General features: G+C 43.1%; 1 protein-coding gene across 2 annotated transcripts in view; it reads right to left on the bottom strand.

Moving 5' to 3' along the window:
- Positions 1-16,336, bottom strand: part of PARP1 (poly(ADP-ribose) polymerase 1) — a 51,251-nt gene that overhangs the window by 11,798 nt on the left and 23,117 nt on the right. For both annotated transcript variants that reach the window (XM_051614252.1, XM_051614253.1), the window contains exons 5-14: positions 15,293-15,389; positions 13,642-13,758; positions 12,570-12,746; positions 11,980-12,121; positions 10,258-10,398; positions 9,275-9,517; positions 8,223-8,291; positions 7,331-7,463; positions 5,670-5,865; positions 5,347-5,475 (exon numbers count right to left, since the gene is read on the bottom strand). In XM_051614252.1, coding sequence (XP_051470212.1) covers positions 5,347-5,475; positions 5,670-5,865; positions 7,331-7,463; positions 8,223-8,291; positions 9,275-9,517; positions 10,258-10,398; positions 11,980-12,121; positions 12,570-12,746; positions 13,642-13,758; positions 15,293-15,389 — 1,444 coding nt within the window. The remainder of the gene's footprint in view (positions 1-5,346; positions 5,476-5,669; positions 5,866-7,330; positions 7,464-8,222; positions 8,292-9,274; positions 9,518-10,257; positions 10,399-11,979; positions 12,122-12,569; positions 12,747-13,641; positions 13,759-15,292; positions 15,390-16,336) is intronic.

Below are 16,336 nucleotides of genomic sequence, written 5' to 3'. Positions count from 1 at the left end.
ACTCTGTGATCCCTATTCATAAGCTGATCTGGCAGCTGGAGAGCCAAAGAGTGATGAGCAGGACTCACTCAACAGTCCTATTTAGCCAGTGCGAAAGCCTGGTGGTGAGTGGAGGCTGACAGTGGACTATGGTGGCATGAGTGAGATTACATCACCACTCAGCGCTGCTGTGCCGGACACGCTAGAACTTCCCTACAAGCTGGAGTCAAAAGCAGCCAGGTGGTATGCCACTATTGACATTGCTCATGCATTTTTCTCTATTCCTCTAGCATCAGAGTGCAGGCCACAGTTTGCTTTCACTTGGAGGGGTCCAGGTAAGTCCAGTACACCTGAAATCTACTGGCCCGGGGGTGGAAACACAGCTCAACCATTTGCCATGGACTGATCCATGCTGCACTGGGGAAGGGTGGAGCTCCAGAACACCTGCAGTATATCAACAACATCATTATGTGGGGAGACACACCAGAAGTCTTTAAGAAAGCTAAAAATATAATCCAAATTTTTCTGGATGCTGGCTTTGCTGTGAAAAGAAGCGAGGTCAAGGGACCTACACGAGAGATCCAGTTCCTGGGAATTAGATGGCAAGATGGACGTTGCCAGATTCAAACAAACATGATTAACAAAATAACAGCTATGGCCCCACCAACTAACAAAAAGGACACTCAAACCTTTTTAGGAACTGTTGGTGTCTGGAGAATGCATATTCCTGGTTACAGTCATATTGTGAAACCTCTCTATGAGGTGACTCGAAAGAAGAGTGATTTTAAATGGGGTCCTGACCAACAGAAAGCTTTTGAGGAGATTAAAAAGGAGATTGTTCAGGCAAAGGCCCTTGGACCAGTTCGAACAGGGCTAGACATCAAAAATATGCTCTACACCACAGCCACGTACAACAGTCCTACCTGGAGCCCCTGGCAGAAAGCACCAGATCAAGATCACACTCAAGATCAACTTTTGGGATTCTGGAACTGGAGGTTTCAAGGTCAACTATACATCAACTGAAAAGGAGATAGATACTGGCAGCATATAAAGGAGTTAGAGCCTCTTTGGAAGTGATCAGCACTGAAGCCCAGCTCCTCCTGATGCCTAGATTACCAGTACTGAGCTTCATGTTCCAGAGTTAATACTTCTCCTATCCATCATGCCACTGATGTGACTTGGAGTAAATGGACTGCTTTAATTATCCGGCAAGCTCAAATAGGAAGCCTGAATTGTCCAGGAAATCATAGAAGCAATTAGAAACTGGCCAGAAGGCACACACTTTGGAATGCCACCCCAAGAAGTGGTGAGACAGGCTCAAGAAGCTCCACCATATGATCATCTACCAGAGACTGAGAAACAATTTGCTCTTTTCACTGATGGCTCCAGTCATCTTGTAGGGAACTGCAGGAAGTGGAAAGCTGCCATGAGGAGTCCTACAAGACTAGCTGCACAAGCAGCTGAAGGAGGTGAATCGAGTCAATCTGCACAGGTAAAAGCCATCCAGCTGGCTTTAGACATCACCAAGTGAGAGGGGTGGCTGAGACTCTATCTCTACACTGACTCATAGATGGCAGCAAATGCCTTGTGGGGTTGGCTAAAGCAGTGGCAGCAGAACAACTGGCAGCAAAAAGGTATACCTATTTGGGTTGCCGAGCTGTGGAAAGACTTTGCAGCTCAGACAGAGAAACTGGTTGTGAAAGTGTGTCATGTAGATGCACACGTGCCTCTGAGTCAAGGCACTGAGGAACATCGACACAACCAGGTGTTCCAAATAGACTCGGACTGGGAACATAAGGGTGAGCATTTTTTAGATGATGGGCCCATGACACTTCAGGTCATCAGGGCAGAGATGCAATATACAGATGGGTTCATGACTGAGCGGTGGACTTAACCACGGATGCTATTGCACAGGTTATCCATGACTGCAATTAAGCAGGCTAAACTGTTGAAACCTTTGCAGTTTGAGGGGGGTGGTCAAAGTACAGGTATGGAGAGGCCTGGCAAATTGACTGTATCACACTGCCTCAGACCCACCAGGGTAAGCGCTATGTGCTTACAATAGTGGAAACAAGTACAGGATGGTTGGAAACATCCTGTGCCTCATGCCACAGCCCGGAATACTATCCTGGGCCATGAGAAGCAAATCTTGTGGAAACATGCTACTCCAGAAGGAATTGAAAAATGTCTTGGTTATCTGCATTTACCCACTGATATTAAGTTATATGTTGCTTTTTTTTTGTGTATTGATGGATCTTGGGAGAGTTTTGGATATACATTAAATCTTTGCATAGTTAAGGACCATCTGAACACAAAAAAGTTCAACAAAATTCAAAATTCAACTCTGGACTCTTGACAGTACTCACTGTACACGCTGCAGGTCAAACTAACTTGTACTTAACTTGATGGGTTTAAGATCCAGTTCAAGGACTGAAGATCCTATAAAGGATGTATGGATACGTTCCACATTATTTATTCACCATGGATCTAGTAGACCCAACTTTATATAAATCTTCTCTGCAAGCTGAACTCTGAAGGCTCTTCAAAGCTACAGACTGGTGTGAAAGCCCTGAAGTGATTTTGTATGGAGATATCTATTCTATACTGGGCTTACAAGTACTTTCACCTTTAGCTGCAGCTACATCTATACAAGGCCAGATACTAAGGAAATTCAAGGTGGGCTGCAAGAGAGAAGACAGACTTCAAAGCTGATCATGTCTTTGGGATGTGAGAGTCACAAAGCCAAGATTAATAACCTAGTGAAAAACAACTTGTAATGGATTTGTAGCTCCCAAACTTTTGGGGCCAAAACTTTCTTTTTGAGTACCACCCATTACCTAATTATTAACAGAAAAATCATGAAGGGCGTGTACAAGTAAAATGGGCCATTTAACTTGGATGTGCAGAATAGCTGTGCACACCTATACCAACTGTACAACACTATACTTCCAATACCTGAAAGAGGCCTGCAGGAAGTCTGGAGTGGGACTTTTTACAAGGGCATGGAGTGATGACGAGGGGGAAGGGTTTCAAACTGGAAAAGGGTAGACTGAGATTAGATATTAGGAAGACATATTTCCTGTGGTGGGGTGAGACACTGGAAAAGGTTGCCCAGGGAAGTTGTGGATGCTCCATCCCTGGAAGTGATCAAGGCCAGGCTGGATGGAGCTTCGAGCAACCTGGTCTAGTGGGAGGTGACCTTGCCCATGCAGGGGGGTTGGAACTAGATGATCCTTAAGGTCCCTTCCAACCCAAACCATTCTATGATACTAACTGCAAGTTACATAAACCTATAAACTAGCACATATAAGCACTAACACATAAACACTAACACCTATAAACTAACACATCCTCAACAATGTGACTGAATAATGTATTTCTTACAGAGCCCACAAACAGCCAAAAGGGCTAGATTTTGTGTCTCCTGTGAGTCATGGGAGCTGAGCAGAGCCCTGCAGAGCTAATATAAAGCTAAACTGCATCCAAAGCTTTATCACTGGAGGCATCAAAAAAGCACAGCAGCCAAAGGGCTGGGTCTAAAACAACAGCACTGCAATTACTGCCAGATGCACTGACATGAACACTTAGCTCCACATCACACATGTGTGCACCAACATCATCATGAAGGCAGGGGAGATGTTTGCTTTCCACCCAGGCAAGGGAGGATCTAGCATTAGAGTAGACTTGGCCCTCTAACTAGCCTTTCATGTAAGGCAATGACATAGATAATTGTAATAAACCCCTATATGCTTTGTGAGCTAAATCTCTTGAAAGCTAAGTTAGAAGCAGGAAGAGAAATACTCAGGTAAATCTGTGTCATGTAATGGAAAGACTAAGAATTTGCTACAGCTGTGGCTGAGCAAGACTGCCTGGATGGTATGAAGTACTTGAGATCAGATTGATTATAGGAACCAAGCAGCCATTTTCAGAGGAAGCACAGAAACCACTAACTAGGAAAAACATTATTTCCTCTAATGGAAAACAGCTGTTCAGCTGCAACAATATAAGAAGATAAATCTACTAGGAAGACAAGGCCCATCTGGACTCCCAGGTCTCCTACAGCTCTTGCAGCTGGTGTGAATTAACAGTTTCAGCAGAGTTCTGCTAAGCCAGAAGACACTAGATGATGATCAATTCAGAGTCTTTAGCCAGTTAAAGACCTACTGATATTTTAGAAGACTTTGATGTAAAGAACCAGTGAAGATATGGGATAACACAATTACCCCAAGGTACTAAAAAATGTTGGGCAAGCCACCTGAAAGCTTTTAGATAAGCTGCATGAAATGGTGCAAAGCATGTTCTGAAAAGTAGATGCAAAAATACGGATACACAGTGCAAACAACAGCCGCTTAAATGTGAAGACTTAGAGCAGGATAACTAAGCTGGCTGAAGAAAATAAAAACTTATTATTTTGAATTAACCTAGTTGAATAGCTGCAGTAAAACAAACTGCAGGATCTCTGAACACTAGTAAAAATGTTTCTAGGCAAGAAGAGGGAGATGATACCACCAGACCACTCTCTGAAGGCTTGTTGGAAGAATGGATTAATAAATATGGAGGAAAGAAGAATGGTTGAAAGTATGGCATCATTAGAACAAATGAGAAATTATAGAATCATAGAATTGTTTTGGTTGGAAATGACCTTTAGGATCATCAAGTCCAACCATTAACCCAGCACACTGCCAAGTCCACCACTAAACTCCATCCTAAAGCACCACATCTACACATCTTGTAAATACCTCCAGGGATGGTGACTCCAACTCTTCACTGGGCTGCCTATTCCAGTGCCTGACAACCCCTTTGGTGAAGAAATAAAACAAAACAAAAATCTCAAGTTTGGCCCCGTTCAGAAGAGGACCTGGACTTTGTCAAGGCACGTAATTAGGGCATGTACCAACTGGCAGCATTTCTCAAGTCTGAGAAATGCCTAAATTAATGGTAGTGCTGCCCCCTTTCCACACCACTCACAAAAACAAAGTACCTACAATTAACACATTGGCTGTGCTAGTACTTTAAGAACATTCAGCAAACAGTGGCCACGACACATGTATCACTAGGAGAAAAAAACCAAACTGATTACTGATCCCAGGACGAGTGGATGACTTTCTCATAGGCTTAAGTTGAAGATGCAGATACAGACATTCCTCACCAAACAAAGAATGCACCTGTGCTTTAAAAACTGCATGCATCACAACTAAGTTACTACTTCCAGTGCTTGGCAAATTCTTGTCAGACTCCTGCCCTTATTTTAAGGCCGATCTAAAGTCCACAGTGACTTCTGGGAAATGCATCGTAAGTAGCTGTGTAAGTACGATGTAAGGAGAGAAAGGAGGGTTAGAAGCGAGAAACGTGAATATATGCTGTCACCTCAAATTCCACCATCGCCTTCTTCATGCTCTCCACATCAAAGATCATCTTAATAAGGTCTTGAATTGGCTTAGCAAGTTTTGACTTGGTCCCAGCACCCACTGTCAGTTTTCTGACAGCTTCTTCATCCTGGGAGGCATAAAACAGTACCAGAATTAGCAAAATCACAAAAGCTAAAAGTAATGGGCTGGCTGCCACAGTAACAACTCTGCAGCTCTCTTTCTGTAGCACAGAGAAGATGGAGCAGCTGCACCTGCACTTCAGAACAGCCAGAGAAAGGCAGCTGAGCAATGCTCCACCTGGTACAGGGATATTTCAGTTACCTGTCCATAATCTATTTCCAACGGGTAGAATTTTTTTGGGTATTTAGTGAAGTTCTTTGAATGCCAAGAATTGCCAGTTTTCTCTTCATACAAATTCAGGAAGTGTTCAACCGCATCTTCTTTTGATGGCATCTGCTCCAGCTTGTTACTCCCAATTACAGTGCCCACACGACCCCAAGATCTGAACACCCAGTATCTAAGAGAAGTGAAACATGAGAAAAGAACAGACAAAAGATAGTCTGGCTCTAGATCTCAATCCCAATAAAACTGAAACTGCAGCAACCATGCAACTGCATGCAAATCAGCCATTTGCACACCATTAATTTCACAGAAGACATTCCCTATCAGTCACCGCAGGAGAGCAACAGAAGATCCACCACAGAGAGCACATATCCCAGAACTGGCATGAAAAAATGCCGAGTTAACCCAGCAGACCTACAGCCCTGAGGATAAATGTGTGAACAGCAGGAAAAGGAAGGCTAATACAAATCTTGAGACTATTGGGATCATATATTTGGAAAATAAACATAATGCATCTTTAAGCCTCAAGTCCTAGTTCAGATTTTTAGAGAAACCAGAAGTAACTCAGGTATTTGTCTGTATTACTGACACCACCTTAGGTGAGCTTTTGTAGTATTTACGGGAATAAATCAATGAAACTTTCCAACATGTCAGCCACAAAATGTGGGCACTGAGATCTCTCCGTGTACTGAATCACAGATCCAGATACAAACCCCACATTAAAGCTTATTCTGAACATAGTGAAGTGTGATAAATCCAGAGCTGGACCAGGGTCATTGCTGAAAGCCATCGGCTCCCTTGGATTTCTGTGCTTCCCTTATGTGCTTGTAGGGGGGCAGCTTAATTTTAATGCAGCCTCTGAATTTCTTCATCTATTCACTAATGCAACCACTGGACAGCTCTGTCGTGCCTCCCATGAGACTGGAAAGCTAAACATGTGATTTTTCCCCTGATCACTTCAGTGCATTTTTTCAAGCCACAGGGCACACAATTCAGAACTACACTGTTGTAGAATAGCCAGAATCTGGCTTTGTTTTCCAATGTCACCGCTCAGCAATTAGAAGACAAGAATAAGCTGGAGAATATGGGAAAAATTTCCAGCATCGCTGACTGTATGTGTAAGGTCTTGATGTTAGAACAGAAGAACCTTCACCAAATTCTGCTTCTGTATTTTCAAGGACAGCCATCAGTCACAGTCCACTGTGGCCCTCCTGTTAGCCAATAAACCCAGTCCTAAAGACACCAACTGTATATACCTCACTCATCCCAGGATACAGGCATGAACACTAACAGCTGCAATTCCACAAACTTAACTCCCAACTTAGGTTTCGTAAACATCACAAAGAAATGCCTTCATGCAGAGCAGAGATCTCACCATGGGTGGTTTGTGGTGTGGTTGTTTTGTAGTTTTTGAGGTTTTGGGGATTTTTTGGGGGGGATTGCTTTGGTTTTGTTTCATTTTTTAAAATTTGTTTTTGTTTTTAAATATACATATCTATCCATATATAAGGATAGGAGATACCTATCCGTATCTCCTCAAAAAGACATTTTACTCATACTTAGCTATTACAGATGGCAAAAATCCAGTATTTATCGGGAAAAAAGTGAATAAAAGTATGTCTAGGGAAAATTAAACTCACCTGTTCTCTCTGTCACCTTCTAGCAGCTGCAGCTTATAATAGGAATTTGTTCCTTTCACAATATCTACTAGGCCCAGGGTTGCACTGAAAATTTTCCCACCTTTTTCAAAGACATGAGCAGAATCCTCCAAACCTAGGGAGAAGAAACAAATTAGATGAGAGAGAAGGTTAGCATTTTAGTTCTCCTTCCTGCATTTCCATTCACCCAAATGTTTAATGAAGTAGTGAGACTCTTAACACAAGCATCACAAAAACCAGTGACCACATGCTCATTCAGTACTACTTGTTGCATGTTTTCTTTTTAACAAATTGTAAGCACGCACCTTTAGATACACTGGAGTGAACATCAATTCTAACTAGAGAAAAAAAATGTCACTTTTGGTAAAGAACCATCTCAAATCTGTTATTTAACACTGTGTGACTGAGTAAATGAATTCTCAAGGGAGATACAGCTCTACAGATGACATGATAGCAAATGGACTGATGAACCAAAGGCTGGCCTTGGATGTGGTATGAATTCTCCTAACTACATTCATGCACCATAGGTTTGGAATGTAGCAGCAGATGTCCTCTGAAGAGTCCGGTGGCAGATGCTCATGCCTAACCTGTGGTTTCTGCTAACTGGGCCTTTATCCACCTCACTGACAGATGCTCCTGAAGCTGAACAAGCTGCACACCTTAGTTGAAGTGGTCCTTCTGAAAGTTACACTCGAAAACCCTGGAATATCCAGCTTTTAATGTCAATCAATATCCTTCCCTTGACAGTAAGAAAAAAGTGATCTAAAAATTTATTTTCCTTTTATGGAATCCTTGTATTTCCTCAGAAAAACATTTTGCTAAAAATCACATCCTGAAGACTGTGTGTGCAGATGCAGCCATTGTTATCACTCACCAGAATCAGGATCAACTGCTGCTCCACCCTTAACTGTTAGCTTCATTTTCTTTTCAGATTTGCTAGGTCCTGCAGCGAAAGAGAGTTCATTTTTTTTCCTAGGCAAGCAACACAGTCCGACTTGAATTAACATTTGACTTCTCAATTTGCATAACCCAAGGAGACTTCAAATCAGATTCCCAGTATATGAACACAATGACTTTAATGGCTTTTTCTACCTGGCTTTAGCTGCCAATTCACAGCCCCCACCTGCCAGATTAAATAAGAAAAAAAATATACCTCCCCAGATTCTATTTATCTCCTTCCTTCTGGTCCCAAAGCATGGGACATATTATTTTTTCACTTGTACAGCAGATAAAATTCACATTTGTGGTTAAGTGGGATTTAAAAAACTCACAAGGCATAGGCAGTGTTCAGGTCCCCTGGCGCCCCTAGTTCTGTGAGAGTTTGGCAATAACATACACAACTGTATGGCAGAAACCTACACTTGGAAGACATGCAGAAGAATGAGTTCTGAAGATAGGTGAGCAGATCTGATGGCTTTGTTCACTGTCCAGTATTAATAATGAAAGCTCTCTATGGCACTGGTGAGGAATGCCAGTGCTCTTGGACATTTTTCCTCCTCAATTACAAAAGTGTTATGCTCTAAACCAAGTAGAACAAAGACCCATTGCTGTGGACTCCAGTACTTTCCCATTTGCTAACATCCCTTGGAGTGTCTGTCATATGCACCTCCTTGAAGATGTAATACTGACACAAACTGGCAAAGAAGCTGAGGTGTTATAAGAGTCTGGAATGATGTTAGGGAGCTGGGGCACATGCAGCACAGAGGACCTCTGAAACATTACTGAACTAGGGGAAGTGAAAGCCAGCTCAAGAGGCAAATTCACGTTTGCTTAAGGTTAATCTTACCCTCCTGTCTCATTATTTAAATTTATCACGAGAAAAGGGCATATTGTGAGGAAAGGGCAAGGACAGACTATAGCCAGGTTTGCTTTGTGTTTGCACAGCACTGAACAGGCCTGCAGAGAAACAACTGCTTTCTTCTTCACCTTGTTCTTCTTTGATCTTCCCAGCACTCTTCATACTTGACGGCTTGCTGCACTTTCCATCCACGGCCATTTCTTCATGCTCCATTTTAACCTTTGCACCCCAAGGTGAAAGCACATGTAGAGAGACAAGCTCCTCAAAGTCCTTGCTGGAGGACTTCACATCCTGAAGAAACTCCTCTGAGACCACACGGACTTTGGCTTCCTTCACTTCTTCCATCTTCTTGTTCATTTTCTCCACATCCTCTACAGAAGCAGGGTGGGAAACAAAGAAAAAGCATCAGTGAGATTTCAGACTTTAGTCCCTCCCTCTGGTCATGATTCAGGACTCTGTAACACTCTGTGGAAACACAATTCCACATTTTGGATTCACCTTGCTCTTTGGAGAGCAAAATCCTGAACAGCTCAAAGCTGCAGTTGGACTAGAGCAGGACCACTCATGTTTCATCTGGCTAGTCCAGCTCTCCCCTTCCTGGAGCTGGGCTGGGCCTGCACAGTCCCTCTTGGACCTCCTGGCACGTGGGAGCAGATCTCCCCACCTGAGCAGCCAGTTTGCACCTTGACTCCAAAACAGAACAAGAGCAGACCCCAAGCTGCCAGCTGAGAAAACAATTGCCCACAGGCACCTAAAGTCAGTTCTGTGGCTCCTCCAAGGCAAAGATGGACACAGCACCCAGCAGCTTTCATCCCAAGAGGTGTGGCTCATGCACCACCATGGTCTGCACTGTGACCCGAGCTCCAGCTGCTGCAGAACTGGCAGAGCCTTACAGCACAACCTACAGGGTTAATGGTTAACTTGCTAGGTAAGTAAAACTTAAACAGTATCCATCTGTCTTTACTTTTCCAAGCACATTAAGGCCATGTGCACACACAAAACACTCCCCCTAATCCAAACACTGATCCCCAGAGAGCCCCGAGGACAGGTGCAGTCTGTAATCTGCTCAACTGTTACCAGTGCTGCCAGTAACCAAGGCATGGCTGCTCACTCTGTGTGCTGATGCACAGGGTGGCCTTGTTAGCTGTTGTTGTTGTCTTGCCTCCCAGCTCCTCCACAAAGCTCTTCACCTCCTCCTTGTTCTTTGACAGTTTTCCAAGAATGAGGATCTTCATGTTGGTCAGTGGTTTTTCTAAGGGTTTGGAAATAACACAGCATTTTAGCAGCAGGCACAGAGCCCCCTGGCAAATAATAAGCCACAAAGGAAAAGCATCCCCCACACTCAGGACAATCAGCCCAGTTGACAGGGAGAAAAGGGTCCAAGCAGGTCTGACCTGCACCAAGCCAAGTGGGAGGAAGCTCCCCTTCACCTATGAAAGGCAACAAAGCTCAGCACCTACCAACAAATAAAAGGGACAGAAGACAGGGAAGATGGAGATGTAGGTTTATTACTTGCCTGCTCACCCCCCCCTTTTTTTTTTTTAAATGAAAAATCAGTCTGCTTCAGCACTACAAGAGACTGTACTCTGCTTCCCTCTTCTTCTGATGCCTGGACATCATGGGAAAAACTCAGTGTAATATGAAACCTGCCTCTTCAACTGAAAATCTGTTTTTGAGGGGCTGGAGAAAGAACATGGTCTCTCAAACAACTCTGGTTCCTACACTACAGTACCTTGGATCCTATACTGTACACAGTTGTACCATGCAAACCCCATAACAAGTCAGGAACAAATGGGTAACCATCAGAGGCTCCATCACATTGTGTCAACACTGCAATGGAGGTGGATTCAGGAGATGGCCAGTGTCTTAAGAGCATATTTACACTCCTAAAAATAAATGCTATTAACTTTATTGAGCAGTTGAGAGGTTTGTTTCGTCTTCTCTCACAACTCAGGTAAGTTTGGTTGCTAGCAAACAAAATAACTTGGCTTTAATTTTGGTCAGTGCTTTGAGTTTCCTTTCAGGGCACAATGAAGCTGGAATCAACTTGCCAGTCAGAACCAAGACATCAGTTGCTTTGTCTTCATTGGTGAAATCACATGATCTAGCTAAAACTAGCTGTGCAGAATTACTCCCACCCTTTTCACCAAGTAACAATAAATCCCTGCTCCCAAAACTATGGCCAGGGTTAAAAGGTTGAATGAGAAAGAAGTGAGCAAAGCTTATTGGATAGGCTGATAAGCAAAGCATACGACTAATTCCAACAGCCTAAAGGGAATTTCTGGACTCCAACCTTTTGCCATTTGGGCTGAAGACAGCATATCTATTTTGCATAAGGGGAGTCAGTGATTGGTAAAGCCAAATCCCAATGGAAGATCTCAAAACCAAACCAAGTAACTCTTGCCCTTAAAACCTAACACAAGGTGGAATACCTGGTATTATGGAGGTCCTTGAATGTTCCCACGAAACCAAGCAAGAAGGCATTTCACATCAGATCTCCCCTGGGACGCGCTGTGCAACACCTTCCTTAAAGTTTCTGATTCATTGCAAACACATAATTTCCTCACCATCAACAAATACCTAAAACTATTTTTTACAGAACAACCAGGACCTCAAGTCCATGTCCCCAGGCAACTTACCATATCAGGGTCTACCTGTGCCAAGAAAGATTAAGCATATGAGACTCTCCTATGCTATTTTTTTAACAGGAGAGCTCTGCCTGCTTGGAGGCAGAAGAACAGCATGCCTGCTCGGAGTGGCATATTTGTCTGGCTGGGAATGGCATCACACACCATCCTGAACTCCGTCAATCCATGTCCAGCCAGCCGCTCACCTCTGGGTGTGGACACAGTCTCTGCCAAAGGAGTGGATGCGGAGGGAGGAGGCACAGTGTTTGCAGTTGCAGCATCTGGAGGGAATACCCTGTCCTGCTTCTTGCACTTAAATTTCTTCAGGTAAGGAAATTCCCGAAACTCCTGTGAGATAGAAGCATAAGTAGAGCTTAAAAACAACCAATACTATTATAAGATTTAAAGGCTAAATTCAGCACTGGCCAGATGCCAGCATTTAGCCCAGGTCTTGGAAAGGATTTCCGAGACATTAGTACTAAGGTAGGCAAATGCCCACTTTACTGACTGGGAAGACAGCTAGAAGTGGGTAAATGATAGGTTTCAAATGAAATCAGCAACATCTCTTTCAATGTAGTGTTACTGGGAAAAAATACAATTTAGTTATGCAGTAGCTGCCTACCCCTGTAGGGATACAATTGTGACAAGACCTCCCTACTGCCACAACCACTCAGCACTGTGACGCACACTGCTCTCTGGCATCCACCACTGGCTGCTGCTTATTCAAGTTCCTTACAAGAGGTAACGTAGCATAAGAAATGTGCTTCAGATAAGAAAATTTGCAGTTAACACCCACCTTTGGGATGATCCAGTCTTTCCTGTTGGGAGTCTGTGTTTTAGCAACACACTTAGTCCAGGCAGTGATATCCCCTGAACAGTAATATGCATCACTCTTGAACACAAACTGCCCCTTACACTCCTCGCAGGGAAGCAGAGCTCCAAAGGCCATTCCATCTGCTACTCGGTCCAAAATCTAAAGCAACAAAGAATACAACACAGGTCACAGCAGAAGGAGGCTGGAAGCCCATGAACTACATTAACTGTTAGGCTGCTGGCATGCAGATGTAGATGTTTCCAGCACTTGCCATGCATACATTGAAAATAAACAAAGACTCTTACCAGCCCTGATTGGTTTATGAGGCCTTAAAGACATGACACAAAGTTTTCCCAGCCACACCCCATCTGCTCACAGATTCTCCTACCCGGATTCAGCATTCAGCAGAGCACCAGACTGGGCAGCCGTGCCAGAACAGACACAGAAGAGACAAGCTATTGCATCTCAGCATGTTAATCGGAAGGTGGGAGTATCAGCTCAGACAAATCCCAGTTTTCCTGCCTAGAGAGTGGTTCTTGATGTTTTTTTTCCAGACACTTCCCATATTCCATCCCACACTCCTTAATGTCTTAAAAAAGACAAATACTTAGTGATGTGTGGCTCTGAAAGACAGAGGACTTTCACAAGCTACACAGAAGTATTTTTAGAAAGTATACTAGGAAAGAATCTGTGCAGTTTTTTATTCATTTTGTATAATCTAATACTTGAGGAAGGCAATGTGAAGTGGCATAACTAACCTACTCTTGAATAGCAACAAAAAAACTCCATGGAGCAGTTTGGGCATAAGCAGAATAAAGTCCCATCACTGAAACCAAATTCAGCATCACAAACCACCACATAGCCCTCCACAAGCAAGCGTAACAGCAGCATCATCAGAATCCTGAGAGAAAAGGACATTGCACTGAAATTATTTCTGGAGTGTTATGTTAGGAACATGCTTCAGACTTGTGGACCTTTCAGCAGTATTGGTTTGGGTCAGCTTCACCACGTCAAAGACCCAGGACACATGCAAAGCAACTGCAGACCAACTCACAGCATTCTCCCCTGAAGGAACTTCTTGCTTGTTGGCAATCAGCAGCTCTTTCAGGTCATTAGTGGAGCAGACCTTCCTCAGCTCATCCTTGATGCCCCAGATCAGCTCTGTCTGCTCCTGTTGACAAAACCCAGAAGCTTAGCCACTTGCAATGAACTGCTTTTTAAGAACACTACTGAAACTGCAGCATGTGGACAAGGTTTTAGCAAGCCCATGGTATCTTAAATGCAGACTGTGAGATGAAGAGCACGAAGAACCAGTAGCTTTACCAAAAAAAGTCACACATTTTACCCAAAAACCTAAAAGAGCTATGTAAAGATTTCATTATGAATACATGAGCCCACTGTGGCTCCAGGAAATGCTCCCTATGGGATTCTGTATAAACCAAGGCTGCCCCATCTCGTACTTGTGCAGAAAGGCCACAGATTAACCTTTGCAGAATTATCCTACACAAGAAGGTACAAGCAGTACTAACAAGAGAGCTAGGCTTTAGGTAGAGTGGAACCTGTATTTCCACCATACTTATACGCTTACCAAGCTCTCAACAGCATAGCTGACACTGACTACAGCAGGGATGTGGCTGCATTTGAGCTTTGCATTTATGCAATAATCAGAAATGCTTATCAGCACTATTATTTTAAGCCACCTAAGCATAAGAATTTCTACCAGATCAGTCATCTGCAGCAGTGTGGAGGAATGTGCACATTCTTTTGAGCCTTTCTACAAAAGGTGAAAGGGTTGGACAGCAAAAAGCATCATTTCTGAATGTTATTCGTTAGCTCCAGTAAAAAATGCAGTCTACCCTGGAAGAAGTGGTTGACTGGTTTAATTTTCAATGTTGATGATCATGCTTGTTGAACTGCTGTTTAAAAAAAAAAAAAGCGAACCCAAAGTTAACTCTGATCCACAAATTGCCTTGATCTGTCCTAAACATCTGCACTGCAGCAGCAAAACCTTTATAATGTCCTTATAATTTATAATTTCACTGGAAATTAAGGTATGGCTACACAATAAAGAAGAAAACTTTTGTTCAAAGGCAGACACACCTTTTTTCTACACCTCCATTGAGACTTCCGCAAAACTAGCCTGTTCATTCTTCTCTTGAAAAGTACCTATTTCAAACTTCCAATAAATACAAAATTCCTGATGCTCTATTAGGAACTTTTCCCATGATATTCTAGAAAGGTAAAGGTAGGAATCTGTGATCTATCCCACTTTATACCCAGGAACTGAACACAGCTCCCCAGATAAGATTTTTCATTAATCTAGTTCTGCACTCTACCTCTGTTTAATTTTTACAATGAGCTATTTATTGCTTTACAAGCTCCTCTTCAACAGTGCTCAGGTTCAGAGCTTCAGCCACCACAGCCAAATTATACAGGAAGAATCACAGAATCGGCTTCCCTGAGAGAAAAGGCATTTAACCTAATATATTTAAATGAAACGATCCTAGAGAACTACCTTCTTGTCTTTCAGGAGAAAGCTGCAGGGTGAACTGTCCTGTTGCAGGACATGAGGACCAGATGTGGCTCAACTCTGCTTTGTCTGGGCACAACGTATAGCCCCTCCTGAGGTGCCACAGCTCTTCAGTTAGTGCCTGCCACTGCACACTTCTAACAAAGATTTTAGGATGTAATCAGCTAAAACTCACCTTCAGCTGTTTTTCCTGCTTTGATTCTTTCTCTTTTTCTTTTTTCTGTTTCTTTTTCACAGTCACATTTCCATCTACCTCTTCTCCTTTTCTCTTTCTAATAGAGAAAAAAACAAAACAAAACACACCCACACACATGGAAGGAAGTTATTTAAATGCCTGTCCAGCAGTTACCAGAGCTCAGTTTACAGACTGCCGATATCTGCAGAGGCTTGAATATCCTCTGTTTTGACAGGTGAACTCATTTTTCAAATTCCTGGATTGCAGACAGATATTTGGCTTTACAACATGAGCTGCCTCAAGCAGGCCATGTACACTTAAGAGCCTTTCCAGAAGGTAATGGTATGGTCTGGCAGAAGAGAACATGAAATACTGCCATGCTTTCAGGCATATCAATCTAATCCTGTATGAGTTACATCTAAGGGATACCTAAGAATCACTGAATGTAAGCATATCTCACCAAATCTGAGGAGGTGTGGCAATGCAAGTTAGAAGACTAGTCTTTCAGCTGAATCAACCGCTTGATTTTTCAGCTCAGAGAGTCCATATGGAAACAAAGGACAGCAAACACGGTAACTTAACACACTGGGAAACTAGATATTTCACAGCTAGTTTCTCTTCAGATTGGAATTAGGTCAGGTCTCTGAAATCAGGCAGGAGGAAGTTTCTACATGCAAACTGCTCCCAGGCTGACAGTGGTTCTGTGATGCACTACTGTGCAGTTGTGTGTGAGGAAGTTTACTGTTACTAGCTGGGGCCTTAGAACTGCACAGAGAAAAGTCACAGTAAATGCTTCTCAAGAAAGACTGGAAAGAAGAGGAAGCCAAATCAAAACTGGGGTATTTTGGCAGACTTCAAAATGAGAAGAGATCTCAGAGGAAGATCATTTATGTTTCCAGTTATGTCATCCCCTTGGCCTGCCTGGCTTCAAAATACATCAATATTAATAAATCAAATCAGTGTGTGCTCTTCTCGTGAGGAAATTAAGGGAAATTCTGCCGCACTTGACGCAGCATGTACCAGCAACTTCAGGCAGAGCATGAA

The sequence above is a fragment of the Apus apus genome, chromosome 3, assembly GCF_020740795.1.
Source record: "Apus apus isolate bApuApu2 chromosome 3, bApuApu2.pri.cur, whole genome shotgun sequence".
Lineage (NCBI taxonomy): Eukaryota > Metazoa > Chordata > Aves > Apodiformes > Apodidae > Apus > Apus apus.
This window is presented reverse-complemented; position numbering and strand designations above follow the sequence as displayed.